This window comes from Pristiophorus japonicus, unplaced genomic scaffold, assembly GCF_044704955.1.
Source record: "Pristiophorus japonicus isolate sPriJap1 unplaced genomic scaffold, sPriJap1.hap1 HAP1_SCAFFOLD_350, whole genome shotgun sequence".
NCBI classification, from domain to species: Eukaryota; Metazoa; Chordata; class Chondrichthyes; family Pristiophoridae; genus Pristiophorus; species Pristiophorus japonicus.
This window is the reverse complement of record NW_027253325.1, coordinates 437,227-459,793: the sequence shown is the minus strand read 5'-3', so window position 1 is coordinate 459,793 and position 22,567 is coordinate 437,227. Positions and strand designations below refer to the sequence as shown.

Genomic DNA, 22,567 nt, shown 5'->3' with positions numbered 1-22,567 from the left:
CAGGGCTGTGTGACAGAGTAATTCAACATCTCCGATTAATCTCCTCATTCTCACTCCGACACAGCTCTGTATCGCAGTGTTATACAGTGACAGACCTGTACCGACCAGTACTGTACCCCAGTGTTATACAGTGACAGACCTGTACCCACCAGTACTGTACCCCAGTGTTAGTGACAGACCTGTACCCACCAGTACTGTACCCCAGAGTTATAGTGACAGACCTGTACCCACCAGTACTGCACCCCAGTGTTATACAGTGACAGACCTGTGCCCACCAGTACTGTACCCCAGTGTTATACAGTGACAGACCTGTGCCCACCAGTACTGTACCCCAGTGTTATACAGCGACAGACCTGTACCCACCAGTACTGTACCCAAGTGTTATACATTGACAGACCTGTACCCACCAGTACTGTACCTCAGTGTTATACAGTGACAGACCTGTACCCATCAGTACTGTACCCCAGTGTTATACAGTGACAGACCTGTACCCAGCAGTACTGTACCACAGTGTGATAGTGACAGACCTGTAACCACCAGTACTGTACCCCAGTGTGATAGTGACAGACCTGTACCCACCAGTACTGTACCCCAGTGTTATACAGTGACAGACCTGAACCCACCATAGAAACAAAGAAAATAGGTGCATGAGTAGGCCATTCGGCCCTTTGAGCCTGCACCACCATTCAGTGAGTTCATGGCTGAACATGCAACTTCAGTACCCCATTCCTGCTTTCTCGCCATACCCCTTGATCCCCCTAGTAGTAAGGACAACATCTAACTCCTTTTTGAATATATTTAGTGAATTGGCCTCAACAACTTTCTGTGGTAGAGAATTCCACAGGTTCACCACTCTCTGGGTGAAGAAGTTTCTCCTCATCTCGGTCCTAAATGGCTTACCCCTTATCCTTAGACTGTGACCCCTGGTTCTGGACTTCCCCAACATTGGGAACATTCTTCCTGCATCTCACCTGTCTAAACCCGTCAGAATTTTAAACGTTTCTATGAGATCCCCTCTCATTCTTCTGAACTCCAGTGAATACAAGCCCAGTTGAGCCAGTCTTGCTTGATATGTCAGTCCCGCCATCCCGGGAATCAGTCTGGTGAACCTTCGCTGCACTCCCTCAATAGCAAGAATGTCCTTCCTCAAGTTAAGAGACCAAAACTGTGCACAATACTCCAGGTGTGGCCTCACCAAGGCCCTGTACAACTGTAGTAACACCTCCCTGCCTCTGTACTCAAATCCCCTCGCTATGAAGGCCAACATGCCGTTTGCTTTCTTAACCGCCTGCTGTACCTGCATGCCAACCTTCAATGACTGATGTACTATGACACCCAGGTCTCGTTGCACCTCCCCTTTTCCTAATCTGTCACCATTCAGATAATAGGCTGTCTCTCTGTTTTTACCACCGAAGTGGATAACCTCACATTTATCCACATTATACTGCATCTGCCATGCATTTGCCCACTCACCTAACCTATCCAAGTCGCTCTGCAGCCTCATAGCATCCTCCTCGCAGCTCACACTGCCACCCAACTTAGTGTCATCCGCAAATTTGGAGATACTACATTTAATCCCCTCGTCTAAATCATTAATGTACAATGTAAACAGCAAATACACCACATCAACTGGTTCTCCCTTGTCCACTCTAATGGAAACATCCTCAAAAAATTCCAGAAGATTTGTCAAGCATGATATCCCTTTCACAAATCCCTGCTGACTTGGACCTATCATGTCACCTCTTTCCAAATGCGCTGCTATGACATCCTTAATAATTGATTCCATCATTTTACCCACCACCAATGTCAGGCTGACCGGTCTATAATTCCCTGTTTTCTCTCTCCCTCCTTTTTTAAAAAAGTGGGGTTACATTGGCTACCCTCCACTCGATAGGAACTGATCCAGAGTCAATGGAATGTTGGAAAATGACTGTCAATGCATCCGCTATTTCCAAGGCCACCTCCTTAAGTACTCTGGGATGCAGTCCATCAGGCCCTGGGGATTTATCGGCCTTCAATCCCATCAATTTCCCCAACACAATTTCCCGACTAATAAGGATTTCCCTCAGTTCCTCCTCCTTACTAAACCCTCTGACCCCTTTTATATCCGGAAGGTTGTTTGTGTCCTCCTTAGTGAATACCGAACCAAAGTACTTGTTCAATTGGTCGGCCATTTCTTTGTTCCCAGTTATGACTTCCCCTGATTCTGACTGCAGGGGACCTACGTTTGTCTTTACTAACCTTTTTCTCTTTACATATCTATAGAAGCTTTTGCAGTCCATTTTAATGTTCCCTGCAAGCTTCTTCTCGTACTCCATTTTCCCTGCCCTATTCAAACCCTTTGTCCTCCTCTGCTGAGTTCTAAATTTCTCCCAGTCCCCAGGTTTGCTGCTATTTCTGGCCAATTTGTATGCCACTTCCTTGGCTTTAATACTATCCCTGATTTCCCTTGATAGCCACGGTTGAGCCACCTTCCCTTTTTTTTTACGCCAGACAGAGATGTACAATTGTTGTAGTTCATCCATGCGGTCCCTAAATGTCTGCCATTGCCCATCCACAGTCAACCCCTTAAGTATCATACGCCAATCAATCCTAGCCAATTCACACCTCATACCTTCAAAGTTAACCTTCTTTAAGTTCTGGACCATGGTCTCTGAATTAACTGTTTCATTCTCCATCCTAATGTAGAATTCCACCATATTATGGTCACTCTTCCCCAAGGGGCGTCGCACAAAAAGATTGCTAATTAATCCTCTCTCATTAAACAACACCCAGTCTAAGATGGCCTCCCCCGCTAGTTGATTCCTCGACATATTGGTCTAGAAAACCATCCCTTATGCACTCCAGGAAATCCTCCTCCACCGTATTGCTTCCAGTTTGGTTAGCCCAATCTATAGGCATATTAAAGTCACCCATGATAACTGCTGCACCTTTATTGCATGCACCCCTAATTTCCTGTTTGATGCCCTCCCCAACATCACTACTACTGTTTGGAGGTCTGTACACAACTCCCACTAGTGTTTTCTGCCCCTTGGTGTTCCGTAGCTCCAATCATACCGATTCCACATCATCCAAGCTAATGTCTTTCCTTGCAATTGCATTAATTTCCTCTTTAACCAGCAACACCACCCCGCCTCCTTTTCCTTTCTGTCTATCTTTCCTAAATGTTGAATACCCCTGGATGTTGAGTTCCCAGCCTTGGTCACCCTGGAGCCATGTCTCCGTGATGCCAACCACATCGTATCCGTTAACTGCTATCTGCACAGTTAATTCGTCCACCTTATTCCGAATACTCCTCGCATTGAGGCACAGAGCCTTCAGGCTTCCCTTTTTAAACACACTTTGACCCTTTAGAATTTTGCTGTAAAGTGACCCTTTTTGTTCTTTGCCTTGGGTTTCTCTGCCCTCCACTTTTACTCATCGCCTTTCTGTCTTTTGCTTCTGTCTCCATTTTGTTTCCCTCTGTCTCCCTGCATTGGTTCCCATCCCCCTGCCATATTAGTTTAACCCCTCCCCAACAGCACCAGCAAACACTTCCCCCTAGGACATTGGTTCCGGTCCTGCCCAGGTGCAGACCGTCCGGCTTGTACTGGTCCCACCTCCCCCAGAATCGGTTCTAATGCCCCAGGAATTTGAATCCCTCCCTGCTGCACCACTGCTCAAGCCACGTATTCATCTGAGCTAACCTGTGATTCCTACTCTGACTAGCACGTGGCACTGGTAGCAATCCTGAGATTACTACTTTTAAGGTCCTACTTTTTAAATTTAGCTCCTAGCTCCTTAAAATTCGTCTCGTAGGACCTCATCCCGTTTTCTACCTATATCGTTGGTACCAATGTGCACCACGACAACTGGCTGTTCACCCTCCCTTTTCAAAATGTCCTGCACCCGCTCCGAGACATCCTTGACCCTTGCACCAGGGAGGCAACATACCATCCTGGAGTCTCGGTTGCAGCCGCAGAAACGCCTATCTATTCACCTTACAATTGAATCCCCTATCACTATCCCACTCTTTTTCCTGCCCTCCTCTGCAGCAGAGCCAGCCACGGTGCCATGAACTTGGCTGCTGCTGCTCTCCCCTGATGAGTCATCCCCCTCAACAGTACTCAAAGCAGTGTATCTGTTTTGCAGGGGGATTACCGCAGGGGACCCTTTACCTGTATAAAGGGGTCTGTCACTAACACGTATCCCAGTGTTAGTGACAGACCTGTACCCACCAGTACTGTATCCATGTTATACAGTGACAGACCTGTACCCACCAGTACTGTACCCATGTTATACAGTGACAGACCTGTACCCACCAGTACTGTACCCCAGTGTTATACAGTGACAGACCTGTACCCACCAGTACTGTACCCCAGTGTTATACAGTGACAGACCTGTACCCACCAGTACTGTACCCTAGTGTTATATAGTGACAGACATGTATCCACCAGTACTGTACCCCAGTGTTATACAGTGACAGACCTGTACCCACCAGTACTGTACCCCAGTGTTATACAGTGACAGACATGTATCCACCAGTACTGTACCCCAGTGTTATACAGTGACAGACCTGCACCCACCAGTACTGTACCCATGTTATACAGTAACAGACCTGTATCCACCAGTACTGTACCCCAGTGTTATACAGTGACAGACCTGTACCCACCAGTACTGTACCCATGTTAGTGACAGACCTGTACCCACCAGTACTGTACCCCAGTGTTATACAGTGACAGACCTGTACCCACCAGTACTGTACCCCAGTGTTATACAGTGACAGACCTGTACCCACTAGTACTGTACCCCAGTGTTATACAGTGACAGACCTGTACCCACCAGTACCGAACCCCAGTTTATACAGTGACAGACCTGTACCCACCAGTACTGTATCCCAGTGTTATACAGTGACAGACCTGTACCCACCAGTACTGTACCCCAGTGTTATACAGTGACAGACCTGTACCCTCCAGTACTGTACCCCAGTGTTATGCAGTGACAGACCTTTACCCACCAGTACTATCCCCGGGGGCAGGAGGGTGGGTAATCAGAGGGACACAGATTGACGATAATCGGCGATGGAACCAGAGGGGGAGACGGGGAGAATGTTTTTACGCAGCGATTTGTTGTGATCGGGAATGCTCTGCCTGAAAGGGCGGTGGGAGCAGATTCAATAGTGACTTTCAAACCGGGAATTGGATAAATACCAGAAGAGGAAAAATGTGCCGGGCTGTGGGGAAAGAGCAGGGTGGGGGGGGGGGGGGGGGGGAAGAGGGACTGATTGGATTGCTCTGTCACAGAGCCGGCACAGCACGGGCTCGATGGGCCCAATGGGATCCTCCTGTGCGCTGTCAGCTTCTATTCTATGATTCGGAAGTGACATTTTCAGTACTGAGTTTGATTCGAAATGAGGCTGACACCGGGGCCACCCTTTCATATGCAGTTATTCTACCAAGGGGGGCACCACAGGCAAACCCAATGCCGCCATCACCCAACACCTGCCCAAGGGCGTTTGGCAGCTGGGATCAGTGAACGAGGGAGAGAGCAGGGAACACGGTTACCCCTCGGCTGAACGCAGGTGTTTTCAGGTTAAAGAGCGACTCCCATCCCCACAGACTTTCACCCCCCTCAGGATGTCCCAAAGCGTCTAACTGCCAATGGAGTACTTTGTTTTAAGTGTGCTCACTGTTGTAATGTGGGAAATGCCAATTTGCGCACAGCAAGCTCCCACACACAGCAATGTGATAATGACCCAGATCGTCTGTTTTTAGTGATGTTGGTTGAGGGATAAATATTGGCCCCAGGACACCGGGGAGAACTCCCCCTGCTCTTCTTCCAAATAGTGGCCGTGGGATCTTTTACATCCACCCGAGAGGGCAGACGGGGCCTCGGTTTAATGTCGCATCTCCGACAGTGTGGCGCTCCCTCAGTACTGCCCCTCCGACAGCGCGGCGCTCCCTCAGCACCGCCCCTCCGACAGCGCAGTGCGGTGCTCCCTCAGTACTGCCCCTCCGACAGTGCGGCGCTCCCTCAGTACTGCCCCTCCGACAGCACAGCACTCCCTCAGTACTGCCCCTCCGACAGTGCGGCACTCCCTCAGTACTGCCCCTCCGACAGTGCGGCGCTCACTCAGTACTGCCCCTCCGACAGTGCGATGCTCCCTCAGTACTGCCCCTCCGACAGTGCGGCACTCCCTCAGTACTGCCCCTCCGACAGTGCGGCGCTCCCTCAGTACTGCCCCTCCGACAGTGCGGCGCTCCCCCAGTACTGCCCCTCCTACATTGCGGCGCTCCCTCAGTACTGCCCCTCCGACAGTGCGGTGCTCCCTCAGTACAGCCCCCCCGACAGTGCGGCGCTCCCTCAGTACAGCCCCCCCCGACAGTGCGGCGCTCCCCCAGTACTAGCACTGGGGGAATGTCGGCCTGGATTTTATGCACAAGTCCCCAGAGTGGGAGCTAATCGCACTGAGCCAAGGCTGACACGCGATAAACCGACAACATAATTTAAAAAAAATAACTTACGTTTCTGCGATCGGAGGGCCAGTCGCAGAGAGCTGGTCAGTGTATCGTCATCGGACGTGAAGCCAATGAACTCTTCACTCTAGAATCGGGCCGAGAGAGAGAAAGAGAGAGATATTAGAAACCCAGCCCGAACCTCACAAACAGCTCCAGGAACTTGACACGCAACACTTGCTGCAGCAATTAACCATTTGGGAGAAAGCACTTTATCCAGAATGTCAGCTGCGGCTCAGGGGAGCACACTCCCGAGTCGTAAGGTTCCAGTCCCACTCCAAGGACTTGAGCACATAAATCTAGCTGACACTCCCGGGCCGGCAGAGGGGCGGTACTGAGGGAGTGCCGCACTGTCGGAGGGGCGGTACTGAGGGAGCGCCGCACTGTCGGAGGGGCGGTACTGAGGGAGCGCCGCACTGTCGGAGGGGCGGTACTGAGGGAGCGCCGCACTGTCGGAGGGGCGGTACTGAGGGAGCGCCGCACTGTCGGAGGGGCAGTACTGAGGGAGCGCCGCACTGTCGGAGGGGCAGTACTGAGGGAGCGCCGCACTGTCGGAGGTGCCATCTTCCAGATGAGATGTTAAACCGAGGCCCCGTCTGCCCTCTCAGGTGGATGTAAAAGATCCCGGGGCCACTATTTGGAAGAAGAGCAGGGGGAGTTCTCCCCGGTGTCCTGGGGCCAATATTTATCCCTCAACCAACATCACGAAAACAGATGATCTGGGTCAGTATCACGTTGCTGTTTACGGGAGCTTGCCATGCGCAAACTACCTGCCGTGTTTCCCACATTACAACAGTGACCACACTTCAAAAGTACTTCATTGGCTGTAAAACGCTTCGAGATGTTCGGTGGCCGTGAAAGGCGCTATATAAATCTTATTTTCAGAGAATGGTGAGAATGTGGAACTCGCTACCAGAGGGTATGGGTGAGCTGAATAGCAGTGATGTAATTAAGGGCAATGTATGAGTGGGCAAGGAATGGAGGACAGGGTGATGGGACCCTCTGAAGAGGGTCACGCGGAGCACTGGCTGGCCGACATCGGCTCCCGGTCGGACAATGCCGCATTTAAAAATCCTCATTCTTCTTTTCAAATTCCTCCTCGCACCCTCCCACCACCCCCTCCCTATCTCTGTAACCTCCTCCAGCCCCTACACCCCTCCCTATCTCTGTAACCTCCTCCAGCCCCTACACCCCTCCCAATCTCTGTAACCCCTTCCAGCCCCTACACCCCTCCCCATCTCTGTAACCTCCTCCAGCACCGACACCCCTCCCTATCTCTGTAACCTCCTCCAGCCCCTACACCCCTCCCCATCTCTGTAACCTCCTCCAGCACCGACACCCCTCCCTATCTCTGTAACCTCCTCCAGCACCAACACCCCTCCCCATCTCTGTAACCTCCTCCAGCCCCTACACCCCTCCCTATCTCTGTAACCCCCTCCAGCCCCTACACCCCTCCCTATCTCTGTAACCTCCTCCAGCCCCTACACCCCTCCCTATCTCTGCAACCTCCTCCAGCCCCTACACCCCTCCCCATCTCTGTAACCTCCTCCAGCCCCACAACCTCCCGAGATGTCTGCGCTCCTCTAATTATCCCTGATTATAATCGCTCCACCATCGGTGGCCGTGCCTTTAGCTGCCTGGGCCCCAAGCTCTGGAACTCCCTCCCCGAATCTCTCCGCCTCTCTTTCCTCCTCTAAGCCACTCCTTAAAAATGACCTCTTTCTGACCAAGCTTTTTGCCACCTGCCCTAATTTCTGCTTACAAGGCTCAGTGCCAAACTTTGTCAGATAATCGCTGCTGTGAAGCGCCTTGGGATGTTTTACTATATTAAGGGAGCTATATAAATACAAGTAGTTGTTGTAATTCTGTGACACGGCATCTCCTCCAACACAGCTATCATTCTGCACACACCTTTCATTGTTGCCTGAAGAATGCTAATGTGTTAACAGGAAAAGCAGAAACAGGAGGAGGCCCATTCAGCCCCTCGAGCATGTTATACAGGAACAGGAGGAGGCCCATTCAGCCCCTCGAGCATGTTACACAGGAACAGGAGACGACCCATTCAGCCCCTCGAGTCTGTTACACAGGAACAGGAGAAGGCACATTCAGCCCCCTCGAACCTGTTGTACAGGAACAGGAGGAGGCCCATTCAGCCCTCGAGCCTGTTACACAGGAACAGGAGGCCCATTCAGTCCCTCGAGCCTGTTACACAGGAACAGGAGGAGGCCCATGCAGCCCCTCGAGCCTGTTACACAGGAACAGGAGGAGGCCCATTCAGCCCCTCGAGCCTGTTACACAGGAACAGGAGGAGGCCCATTCAGCCCCTCGAGCCAGTTACACAGGAACAGGAGGAGGCCCATTCAGCCCCTCGAGCCTGTTACACAGGAACAGGAGGAGGCCCATTCAGCCCCTCGAGCCTGTTACACAGGAACAGGAGGAGGCCCATTCAGCCCCTCGAGCCTGTTACACAGGAACAGGAGGAGGCCCATTCGGCCCCTCGAGCCTGTTACACAGGAACAGGAGGAGGCCCATTCGGCCCCTCGAGCCTGCTCCGCCATTCAATCAGATCACAGCTGATCTGTAACTTAACCCCATCTACCAGCCTTGGTTCCGTAACCCTTAATACCCTGACCCAACACAAATCTACCAATCTCAATTTTGAAAGCTCCAATTGACCCCTGGCCTCGACAGACTTTTCTTTTTAGGGGGGGGGGGGGAATGAAAAAAAAAAAAAAAGAGTTCCAGATTCCCACTGCCCTTTGTGTGAAGAAGTGCTCCCTGACATCACCCCTGAACGGCCTGGCTCGAATTTTAAGGTGACGCCCCCTTGTTCTGGACTGCCCCCACCAGAGGGAACAGTTTCTCTCTCGATCTCCCCGATCCAATCCTTCAATCGTCTCAAACCCCTCCATCAGTTCGCCCCTTCATCTTCTAAACTCGCGGGAACACAGGCCCGGTCTGTGCGATCTGTCCTCGGGATTTAACCCTTTCAGCCCCGGGTATCATTCTGCTGAAGCTACCCCCTGCCCCGAGGCCGATATATCCCTCCCGAGGGGCAGGGCCCAGGACTAAACGTGGTTACTGGAGATGGGGTCGGTCCAGAGTTTTATACAACTGAAGCATCCTAAGGACATAAGAAATAGGAGCAGGACTCGGCCATTCGGCCCCTCGAGCCTGCTCCGCCATTTAATAAGATCTCGGCTGATCCGATCATGGACTCAGCTCCAATTCCCCGCCCGCTCCCCATAACCCTTCACTCCCTTATCGCTCAAAAATCTGTCTATCTCCGCCTTAAATATATTCAATGACCCAGCCTCCACAGCTCTCTGGGGCAGAGAATTCCAGATTCACACCCCACAGAGAAGAAATTCCTCCTCATTTCCGTTCTGAATGGGCGACCCCTTATTCTGAAGCATCCTCTCTGCATCTACCCTGACAAACAACTTCATAACCTTATACGTTTCGATAAGATCACCTCTCATTCTTTTGAATTCCAACCTGCTCAACCTTTCCTCAGAAGTCAACCCCCTCATCCCCGGAATCAACCAAGTGAACCTTCTCTGAACTGCCTCCAAAGCAAGTATATACTTCCTTCAATAAGGAGACCAAAACTGCATGCAGTATTCCAGGTGTGGCCTCACCAATACCCAGTATAACTAAGACTTCCCTGCTTTTGCACTCCATCCCCTTTGCAATAAAGGCCAACATTCATAGAAACATAGAAAATAGGTGCAGGAGTAGGCCATTCGGCCCTTCGAGCCTGCACCGCCATTCAATGAGTTCATGGCTGAACATGCAACTTCAGTACCCCATTCCTGCTTTCTCGCCATACCCCTTGATCCTCCTAGTAGTAAGGACTTCATCTAACTCCTTGTTGAATATATTTAGTGAATTGGCCTCAACAACTTTCTGTGGTAGAGAATTCCACAGGTTCACCACTCTCTGGGTGAAGAAGTTTCTCCTCATCTCGGTCCTAAATGGCTTACCCCTTATCCTTAGACTGTGACCCCTGGTTCTGGACTTCCCCAACATTGGGAACATTCTTGCTGCATCTAACCTGTCTAAAGCCGCCAGAATTTTAAACATTTCTATGAACTCCAGTGAATACAAGCCCAGTTGATCCAGTCTTTCTTCATATATCAGTCCCGCCATCCTGGGAATCAGTCTGGTGAACCTTCGCTGCACTCCCTCAATAGCAAGAATGTCCTTCCTCAAGTTAGGAGACCAAAACTATACACAATACTCCAGGTATGGCCTCACCAAGGCCCTGTACAATTGTAGTAACACCTCCCTGCCTCTGTACTCAAATCCCCTCGCTATGAAGGCCAACATGCCATTTGCTTTCTTAACCGCCTGCTGTACCTGCATGCCAACCTGATGTACCATGACACCCAGGTCTCGTTGCACCTCCCCTTTTCCTAATCTGTCACCATTCAGATAATAGTCTGTCTCTCTGTTTTTACCACTGAAGTGGATAACCTCACATTTATCCACATTATACTTCATCTGCCATGCATTTGCCCACTCACCTAACCTATCCAAGTCACTCTGCAGCCTCATAGCATCCTCCTCGCAGCTCACACTGCCACCCAACTTAGTGTCATCCGCAAATTTGGAGATACTGCATTTAATCCCCTCGTCTAAATCATTAATGTACAATATAAACAGCTGGGGCCCCAGCACAGAACCTTGCGGTACCCCACTAGTCACTGCCTGCCATTCTGAAAAGTACCCATTTATTCCTACTCTTTGCTTCCTGTCTGCCAACCAGTTCTCAATCCACGTCAGCACACTACCCCAATCCCATGTGCTTTAACTTTGCACACTAATCTTTTGTGTGGGACCTTGTCAAAAGCCTGTGAAAGTCCAAATACACCACATCAACTGGTTCTCCCTTTTCCACTCTACTAGTTACATCCTCATAAAATTCCAGAAGATTTGTCAAGCATGATTTCCCTTTCACAAATCCATGCTGACTTGGACCCATCATGTCACCGCTTTCCAAATGCGCTACTATGACATCCTTAATAATTGATTCCATCATTTTACCCACCACCAATGTCAGGCTGACCAGTCTATAATTCCCTGTTTTCTCTCTCCCTCCTTTTTTAAAAAGTGGGGTTACATTGGCTACCCTCCACTCCATAGGAACTGATCCAGAGTCAATGGAATGTTGGAAAATGACTGTCAATGCATCCGCTATTTCCAAGGCCGCCTCCTTAAGTATTCTGGGATGCAGTCCATCAGGCCCTGGGGATTTATCGGCCTTCAATCCCATCAATTTCCCCAACACAATTTCCCGACTAATAAGGATTTCCCTCGGTTCCTCCTTCTTACTAGACCCTCTGACCCCTTTTATAACCGGAAGGTTGTTTGTGTCCTCCTTAGTGAATACCGAACCAAAGTACTTGTTCAATTGGTCTGCCATTTCTTTGTTCCCCATTATGACTTCCCCTGATTCTGACTGCAGGGGACCTACGTTTGTCTTTACTAACCTTTTTCTCTTTACATATCTATAGAAGCTTTTACAGTCTCTGTCTTTATATTCCCTGCAAGCTTCCTCTCGTACTCTATTTTCCCTGCCCTAATCAAACCCTTTGTGCTCCTCTGCTGAGTTCTAAATTTCTCCCAATCCCCGGGTTCACTGCTATTCCTGGCCAATTTGTATGCCACTTCCTTGGCTTTAATACTATCCCTGATTTCCCTCGATAGCCACGGTTGAGCCACCTTCCCTTTTTTATTTTTACGCCAGACAGGGATGTACAATTGTTGTTCTAAATGTCTGCCATTGCCCATCCACAGTCAACCCCTTAAGTATCATTCGCCAATCTATCCATTAGTCTTCTTGATCACTTGCTGTACCTGCATACTATCCTTTTGTGTTTCATGCACAAGTACCCCCAGGTCCCGCTGTACTGCGGCACTTTGTAATCTTTCTCCATTTAAATAATAACTTGCTTTTTTATTCTTCCTACCAAAGTGCATGACCTCACTTTCCAACATTATACTCCATCTGCCAAATGTTTGCCCACTCACTTAGTCTGTCTATATCCCTTTGCAGATTTTGTGTGTCCTCCTCACACATTGCTTTTCCTCCCATCTTTGTATCGTCAGCAAACTTGGCTACGTTACACTCGGTCCCTTCTTCCAAGTCGTTAATATAGATTGTAAATAGTTTAGGCCCCAGCACTGATCCCTGCGGCACCTCACTATTTACTGATCGCCAACCCGAGAATGATCCATTTACCCTTGCTCCCTTTTGTGTTAGTTAGCCAATCCTCTATCCATGCTAATATATTACCCTCAACCCCGTGAACTTTTATCTTGTACAGTAACCTTTTATGTGGCACTTTACTGAAAGCCTTGTGGAAATCCAAATACACCACATCCACTGGTTCCCGCTTACCACCCTGCTCGTTACATCCTCAAAGAACTGGTGCAAATTTATCAAACATGATTTCTCTTTCATAAAACCATGCTGACTCTGCTTGACTATATTATGCTTTTCCAAATGTCCTGCTACTGCTTCTTTAATACTGGACTCCAGCATTTCCCCAACCACAGATGTTAGGCTAACTGGTCTATAGTTTCCTGCTTTCTGTCTGCCTCCTTTTATAAATAGCAACGTTACATTTGTGGTTTTCCAACTCGCTGGGACCTCCCCAGTACCCTCTATCCACGCTAATATATTACCCCCAACCCAGTGAGCTCTTGTGCAACCGCTTAAGTGGCACCTTCTCGAATGCCTTCATACCAACGCCCTGTACAGTTACAACACAACTTCACGACTATTACATGGAAAATAGGAGCAGTAGTAGGCCATTCGGCCCCTCGAGCCTGTACCGCCATTCAATATGATCATGGCTGATCCTCTATCTCAACACCATATTCTCGCATTCTCCCCATACCCCTTGATGTCTTTTGTGTCTAGAAATCTATCTATCTCCCTCTTAAATATATTCAGTGACTTGGCCTCCACAGCCTCCTGTGGTAGAGAATTCCACAGGTTCACCACCCTCTGAGTGAGAACGTTTCTCCTCATCCCGGTCCTAAATTTCCCGGCCCGTATCCTGAGACTGTGTGACCTCCTTGTTCAAGACTTCCCAGCCCCGGGGAAACATCCTCCCCGCATCCAGTCTGTCCAACCCCGTCAGAATTTTATACCTTTCAATGAGATCCCCTCTCATTATTCTAAACCCCAGTGAATACAGGCCCAGTCGACCCAATCTCTCCTCATACCGACAGTCCTGTCATCCCAGGAATCAGTCTGGTGAACCTTCGTTGCACTCCCTCTATGGCAAGTATATCCATCCTTGGGTAAGGAGACCAAAGCTGCACACAATACTCCAGGTGTGGTCTCACCAAGGCCCTGTATAACTGGAGTAAGACATCCTTGCTCCTGTACTCAAATCCTCTTGCAATGAAGACCAACATACCATTGGCCTTCCTAACTGCTTGCTGCACCGGCATGTTTGCTTTCACTGACTGGTGTACAAGGACACCCAGGTCCCTCTGTACATCCACACTTCCCAAGCTATCACCCTTTCAATAATACTTGGTCCTTATGTTTTTCCTACCAAAGTGGATAACTTCACATTTATCCATGTTATATTGCATCTGCCTTGTGTTTGCCCACTCACTTAACCGATCTAAATCGCTGCACTCCCTCTGTGGCAAGGATATCCTTTCTTGGGTCATCATAGAAACATAGAAAATAGGTGCAGGAGTAGGCCATTCGGCCCTTCGAGCCTGCACCACCATTCAATATCATGGCTGATCATGCAACTTCAGTACCCCATTCCTGCTTTCTCTCATTATAGGCAATCCCTCGAAATCAAGGAAGACTTGCTTCCACTCTTGGAATGAGTCCTCAGCTGGCTGAACAGTCCAATACGGGAACCACAGTCCCTGTCACAGGTGGGACAGATAGTCGTTGAGGGAAAGGGAGGGTGGGACTGGTTTGCCGCACGCTCCTTCCGCTGCCTGCGCTTGGTTTCTGCACGCTCTCAGCGACGAGACTCGAGGTGCTCAGCGCCCTCCCGGATGCACTTCCTCCACTTGGGGCGGACTGGTCTTTGGGCCAGGGACTCCCAGGTGTGGGTGGGGATGTTGCACTTCATCAGGGAGGCTTTGAGGGTGGTCCCTTGTAACGTTTCCTCTGCCCACCTTTGGCTCGTTTGCCGTGAAGGAGTTTCTTGGGTAAGGAGACCCAAACTGCACACAATACTCCAGATGCTGGCTCACCAAGGCCCTGCATAACTGTAGCAAGACATCCTTGCTCCTGCACTCAAATCCTATCGCAATAAAGACCAACATACCATTTGCCTTCCTAACTGCTGTACTTCCAGCGCTGGAGAGAAAGGCATTTTCACCAGTCACACAAACACGCGCGCGTGCGCCTCACAGACCAGACTCACGGCAGTGGAATTTACGAGTCTGCCTGCCTGCTGGCTTGCAGTTCTCAAGGACACGGCTGTTCCAGAGCTATCCATTAACAGAAAGCCCGGGGTCGGGCACACTGGGAAAGCAATCAATCAAAGGGCAGCCGAAACAGCCTGAGAGAATCAGACGGCAAGCAACTCACTGGCAAGGCCCTGAGGAAGAGTGTTTGAAGACCAGGCCCTCAAATCTGCCACCAAGCTCATGGTCTACAGGGCTGTAGTGATACCCGCTCTCCTGTATGACTGAGACATTAAGTCGCCGGAGAAATACCACCAACGATGTCTCTGCAAGATCCTACAAATCCCCCGGGAGGGCAGACGCACCAACGTTAGCGTCCTCGACCAGGCCAACATCGAAGCACTGACCATAGAAAAATAGACATTGAAAATCGGTGCAGGAGCAGGCCATTAATGATTTAGATGAGGGGATTAAATGTAGTATCTCCAAATTTGCGGATGACACTAAGTTGGGTGGCAGTGTGAGCTGCGAGGAGGATGCTGTGAGGCTGCAGAGTGACTTGGACAGGTTAGGTGAGTGGGCAAATGCATGGCAGATGCAGTATAATGTGGATAAATGTGAGGTTATCCACTTTGGTGGTAAAAACAGAGAGACAGACTATTATCTGAATGGTGACAGATTAGGAAAAGGGGAGGTGCAAAGAGACCTGGGTGTCATGGTACATCAGTCATTGAAGGTTGGCATGCAGGTGCAGCAGGCGGTTAAGAAAGCAAATGGCGTGTTGGCCTTCATAGCGAGGGGATTTGAGTACAGGGGCAGGGAGGTGTTGCTACAGTTGTACAGGGCATTGGTGAGGCCACACCTGGAGTATTGTGTACAGTTTTGGTCTCCTAACCTGAGGAAGGACATTCTTGCTATTGAGGGAGTGCAGCGAAGGTTCACCAGACTGATTCCCGGGACGGCGGGACTGACCTATCAAGAAAGACTGGATCAACTGGGCTTGTATTCACTGGAGTTCAGAAGAATGAGAGGGGACCTCATAGAAATGTTTAAAATTCTGACGGGGTTAGACAGGTTAGATGCAGGAAGAATGTTCCTGATGTTGGGGAAGTCCAGAACCAGAGGTCACAGTCTAAGGATAAGGGGTAAGCCATTTAGGACTGAGATGCGGAGGAACTTCTTCACCCAGAGAGTGGTGAACCTGTGGAATTCTCTACCACAGAAAGTTGTTGAGGCCAATTCACTAAATATATTCAAAAAGGAGTTAGATGAAGTCCTTACTACTAGGGGGATCAAGGGGTATGGCGAGAAAGCAGGAAGGGGGTACTGAAGTTGCATGTTCAGCCATGAACTCATTGAATGGCGGTGCAGGCTAGAAGGGCCGAATGGCCTACTCCTGCACCTATTTTCTATGTTTCTATTCGGCCCTTCGAGCCTGCACCGCCATTCAATAAGATCATGGCTGATCATTCCCTCAGTACCCCTTGATCTCTTTAGCCGCCTCTCACGCCCGCCCAACAACAACGGCGACGAGCACGACGACAGCAACTCGCACCTTAAACCTCCGCCCTGTCGACACGAATTTAAAAGCAACGCCGGAAACGCACCCTCCTTCCCGGGCTAGCGACACGGAGGACAACCCCATTGGCAGTCTTAGCACAGCACCAGAAATCACTCCGGCCGCCGCTTCACGGCACCATCCTCATACTTCCCCCCGGTAAATCCTCCTCCGACCCCGGGCCCCGCACCACCCAGGCGCGAAGACCGCTTTCTGCCCGGCAGCGGGCAGCATAGTTGCCCGCGATTTCAGCCGGTTTGGCTCCATGGGGTTCGCGGACTTCCGGCCCGCTCCGCTTCGGGTCGGCCCGCACCGAACGTGGTCGCGTTCGATGCCGCTTGCCTTCCTCTTCCCCGCGCCGCGCACCCCGACGAGCGCAGCTGGCCGACCAGCGGAGACAGCCGTCGGTAAGCGGTCTCCAGCCAACGGCTGCACCTCCGCCGGGCAAAGAGCCGGCCGCAAGACGTCGCTTGTGCAAGGGTCAAGGATGTCTCCGAGCGAGTGCAGGACATTCTGAAATGGGAGGGAGAACAGCCAGTTGTCGTGGTGCACATTGGTACCAACGACATAGGTAAAAAAAAAAGGGATGAGGTCCTACGAGACGAATTTAAGGAGCTAGGAGTTAAATTAAAAAGTAGGACCTCAAAAGTAGTAATCTCAGGATTGCTACCAGTGCCACGTGCTAGTCAGAGTAGGAATCGCAGGATAGCTCAGATGAATACATGGCTTGAGCAGTGGTGCAACAGGGAGGGATTCAAATTCCTGGGGCATTGGAACAGGTTCTGGGGGAGGTGGGACCAGTACAAACCGGACGGTCTACACTTGGGCAGGAACGGAACCAATGTCCGAGGGGGAGTGTTTGCTGGTGCTGTTGGGGAGGAGTTAAACTAATATGGCAGGGGGATGGGAACCAATGCAGGGAGACAGGGGGAAACAAAAAGGAGACAAAAACAAAAGACAGAAAAGAGATGAGTAAAAGTGGAGGGCAAAGAAACCAAAGGCAAGAAACAAAAGGGGCCACTGAATATAAAAGGGCTGCAGGAGGGGTAAAAACTAAAAATCATGGTTTAAAAACTAGGATGAAAACATTACCTGAACGCACGCAGCATTCGAAATAAAGTAAATGAGTTGACGGCACAAATCATTACAAATGGGTATGATTTGGTGGCCATTACAGAAACATGGTTACAAGGTGGCCAGGACTGGGAATTAAACGTACAGGGGTATCTGATGATTCGGAAAGATAGGCAGGAAGGGAAAGGAGGTGGGGTAGCTCTGTTAATAAAGGATGATATCAGGGCAGTTGTGAGAGATGATATCGGCTCCAATGAACAAAATGTTGAATCATTGTGGGTGGAGATTAGAGATAGTAAGGGGAAAAAGTCACTGGTCGGCGTAGTTTATAGGCCCCCAAATAATAACTTCATGGTGGGGCGGGCAATAATCAAGGGAATAATGGAGGCATGTGAAAAAGGAACGGCAGTAGTTATGGGGGATTTTAACCTACATATCGATTGGTCAAATCAAATCGCAGGGGGTAGCCTGGAGGAGGAATTCATAGAATGCATACGGTATTGTTTCTTAGAACAGTATGTAACAGAACCTACAAGGGAGCAAGCCATTTTGGATCTGGTCCTGTGTAACGAGACAGGAAAAATAAACGATCTCCTCGTAAAAGATCCTCTCGGAATGAGTGATCACAATGTGGTTGAATTTGTAATACAGATTGAGGATGAGGAAGTTGTGTCAGAAACGAGCGTACTATGCTTAAACAAAGGGGACTACAGTGGGATGAGGGCAGAGTTGGCTAAAGTAGACTGGAAACAAGGACTAAACGGTGGCACAATTGAGGAACAGTGGAGGACTTTTAAGGAGCTCTTTCAAAATGCACAACAAAAATATATTCCAGTGAAAAAGAAGGGCGGCAAGAGAAGAGCTAACCAGCCGTGGATAACCAAGGAAATAAAGGAAAGTATCAAATCAAAGACCAATGCGTATAAGGTGGCCAAGGTTAGTGGGAAACTAGAGGATTGGGAAGATTTTAAGCAACAGCAAAGAATGACTAAAAAAGCAATAAAGAAAGGGAAGATAGATTACGAAGGTAAACTTGCGCAAAACATAAAAACAGATAGTAAAAGCTTTTTCAGATATATAAAACGGAAAAGAGTAACTAAAGTAAATGTTGGTCCCTTAGAAGATGAGAAGGGGGATTTAATAATGGGAAATGTGGAAATGGCTGAGACCTTAAACAATTATTTTGCTTCGGGATTTCACAGTAGAAGACACAAAAACCATGCCAAAAATTGCTGGTCATAGGAATGTGGGAAGGGAGGACCTTGAGATAATCACTATAACTAGGGAGGTAGTGCTGGACAGACTAATGGGACTCAAGGTAGACAAGTCCCCTGGTCCTGATGAAATGCATCCCAGGGTATTAAAAGAGATGGCGGAAGTTATAGCAGATGCATTCGTTATAATCTACCAAAATTCTCCGGACTCTGGGGAGGTACCAGCGGATTGGAGAGCAGCTAATGTAACGCCTCTGTTTAAAAAAAGGGGGCAGACAAAAGGCAGGTAACTATAGGCCGGTTAGTTTAACATCTGTAGTGGGGAAAATGCTTGAAACTATCATTAAGGAAGAAATAGCGGGACATCTAGATAGGAATAGTGCAATCAAGCAGACGCAGCATGGATTCATGAAAGGGAAATCATGTTCAACTAATTTACTAGAATTCTTTGAGGATATAACGAGCATGGTGGATAGAGGTGTACCGATGGATGTGGTGTATTTAGATTTCCAAAAGGCATTCGATAAGGTGCCACACAAAAGGTTACTGCAGAAGATAAAGGTACACGGAGTCAGAGGAAATGTATTAGCATGGATAGAGAATTGGCTGGCGAACAGAAAGCAGAGAGTCGGGATAAATGGGTCCTTTTCCGGTTGGAAATCGGTGGTTAGTGGTGTGCCACAGGGATTGGTGCTGGGACCACAACTGTTTACAATATACATAGATGACCTAGAGGAGGGGACAGAGTGTAGTGCAACAAAATTTGCAGATGACACTAAGATTAGTGGGAAAGCGGGTTGTGTAGAGGACTCAGAGAGGCTACAAGGAGATTTGGATAGGTTAAGCGAATGGGCTAAGGTTTGGCAGATGGAATACAATGTCGGAAAGTGTGAGGTCATCCACCTTGGAAAAAAAAACAGTAAAAGGGAATATTATTTGAATGGGGAGACATTACAACATGCTGTGGTGCAGAGGGACCTGGGGGTCCTTGTGCATAAAACTCTGAATCCCAAAAAGTTAGTTTGCAGGTGCAGCAGGTAATCAGGAAGGCGAATGGGATGGTGGCCTTCATTGCGAGAGGGATGGAGTACAATAGCAGGGAGGTCTTGCTGCAACTGTATAGGGTATTGGTGAGGCCGCACCTGGAGTACTGCGTGCAGTTTTGGTCACCTTACTTAAGGAAGGATATACTAGCTTTGGAAGGGGTACAGAGACGATTCACTAGGCTGATTCGAGAAATGAGGGGGGTTACCTTATGATGATAGATTGAGTAGACTGGGTCTTTACTCGTTGGAGTTCAGAAGGATGAGGGGTGATCTTATAGAAACATTTAAAATCATGAAAGGGATAGACAAGATAGAGGCAGAGGTTGCTTCCACTGGTCGGGGAGACTAGAACTAGGGGGCACAGCCTCAAAATACGGAGGAGCCAATTTAAAACCGAGTTGAGAAGGAATTTCTTCTCCCAGAGGGTTGTGAATCTGTGGAATTCTCTGCCCAAGGAAGCAGTTGAGGCTAGCTCATTGAATGTTTTCAAGTCAAAGATAGATAGATTTTTAAGCAATAAGGGAATTAAGGGTTATGGGGAGAGGGCGCGTAAGTGGAGCTGAGTCCACGACCAGATCAGCCATGATCTTGTTGAATGGCGGAGCAGGCTCGAGGGGTTAGATGGCCTACTCCTGTTCCTAATTCCTATGTTCCTATGTAAGGGCCACATCTAACTCCCTCTTGAATATATCCAAAGAACTGGCATCAACAACTCTCTGCGGCAGGAAATTCCACAGGTTAACAACTCTCTGAGTAAAGAAGTTTCTCCTCATCTCAGTTCTAAATGGCCTACCCCGTATCCTTAGACTGTGTCCCCTGGTTCTGGACTTCCCCAACATCGGGAACATTCTTCCCGCATCTAACCTGTCCAGTCCCGTCAGAATTTTATATGTTTCTATGAGATCCCCTTTCATCCTTCTAAACTCCACTATATAAAGGCCCAGTTGATCCAGTCTCTCCTCCTAAGTCAGTCCAGCCATCCCGGGAATCAGTCTGGTGAACCTTCGCTGCACTCCCTCAATAGCAAGAACGTCCTTCCTCAGATTAGGAGACCAAAACTGAACACAATATTCCAGATGAGGCCTCACCAAGGCCCTGTACAACTGCAGTAAGACCTCCCTGCTCCTATACTCAAATCCCCTAGCTATGAAGGCCAACATACCATTTGCCTTCTTCACTGCCTGCTGTACCTGCATGCCAACTTTCAATGACTGATGAACCATGATACCCAGGTCTCATTGCACCTCTCCTTTTCCTAATCGGCCACCATTAAGATAATATTTTGCCTTCCTGTTTTTCCCCCAAAATGGATAATCTCACATTTATCCACATTATACTGCATCTGCCATGCATTTGCCCACTCACCTAACCTGTCCAAGTCACCCTGCAGCCTCTTAGCGTCCTCCTCACAGCTCACAATGCCACCCAGTTTAGTGTCATCTGCAAACTTGGAGATATTACACTCAATTCCTTCATCTAAAATCATATTGTAAATATGTTGTAAATAGCTGGGGTCCCAGCACTGAGCCCTGCGGCACCCCACTAGTCACTGCCTGCCATTCTGAAAATGACCCGTTTATCCCGACTCTCTGCTTCCTGTCTGCCAACCAGTTCTCTATCCATGTCAGTACATTACCCCCAATACCATGTGCTTTGATTTTGCACACCAATCTCTTGTGTGGGACCTTGTCAAAAGCCTTTTGAAAATCCAAATATACGACATCCACTGGTTGTCCCTTGTCCACTCTGCTAGTTACATCCTCAAAAAATTCCAGAAGATTCATCAAGCATGATTTCCCTTTCATAAATCCATGCTGACTTGGACAGATCCTGTCACTGCTTTCCAAATGCGCCATTTCATCTTTAATGTTTGATTCCAACATTTTCCCACTACTGATGTCAAGCTAACCGGTCTATAATTACTCGTTTTCTCTCTCCCTCCTTTTTTAAAAAGTGGTGTTACATTAGCTACTCTCCAGTCCATAGGAACTGATCCAGAGTCGATAGACTGTTGGAAAATGATCACCAATGCATCCACTATTTCTACAGCCACTTCCTTAAGTACTCTGGGACGCAGACTATCAGGCCCCGGGGATTTATCGGCCTTCAATCCCACCAATTTCCCAAACACAATTTCCCGCCTAATAAGGATATCCTTCAGTTCCTCCTTCTCACTCGACCCTCGGGCCCCAAGTACATTCGTAAGGTTATTTGTGTCTTCCTTCGTGAAGACAGAACCAAAGTATTTATTCAATTGGTCTGCCATTTCTTTGTTCCCCATTATAAATTCACCTGAATCCACTGCAAGGAACCAATCTTTTTCTCTTCACATATCTATAGAAGCTTTGCAGTCAGTTTTTATGCTCCTGGCAAGCTTCCTCTCGTACTCTATTTTCCCCCTCCTAATTAAACCCTTAGTCCTCCTCTGCTGAATTCTAAATTTCTCCCAATCCTCAGGTTTGCTGCTTTTTCTGGCCAATTTATATGCCTCTTCCTTGGATTTAACAGTATCCTTAATTTCCCTTGTTAGCCACGGTTGAGCCACCTTCCCCGTTTTATTTTTACTCCAGACAGGGATGTACAATTGTTGAAGTTCATCCATGTGATCTTTAAATGTTTGCCATTGCCTATCCACCGTCAACCCTTTAAGTATCATTTGCTAGTCTATTCTAGCCAATTCACACCTCATACTTGATCAGCTCCGCTGGGCGGGCCACATTGTCCACATGCCCCAGACACGAGACTCCCAAAGCAAGCGCTCTACTCTGAACTCCTTCACGG

The 22,567-nt window shown here is 48.8% G+C and overlaps 1 protein-coding gene across 1 annotated transcript in view; it reads right to left on the bottom strand.

Moving 5' to 3' along the window:
- The window catches only part of LOC139250201 (histone-lysine N-methyltransferase 2B-like), a 69,403-nt gene that overhangs the window by 20,771 nt on the left and 26,065 nt on the right, over nt 1-22,567 (bottom strand). Inside the window, exon 2 of the mRNA XM_070872694.1 lies at nt 16,643-16,965. Coding sequence (XP_070728795.1) covers nt 16,643-16,965 — 323 coding nt within the window. The remainder of the gene's footprint in view (nt 1-16,642; nt 16,966-22,567) is intronic.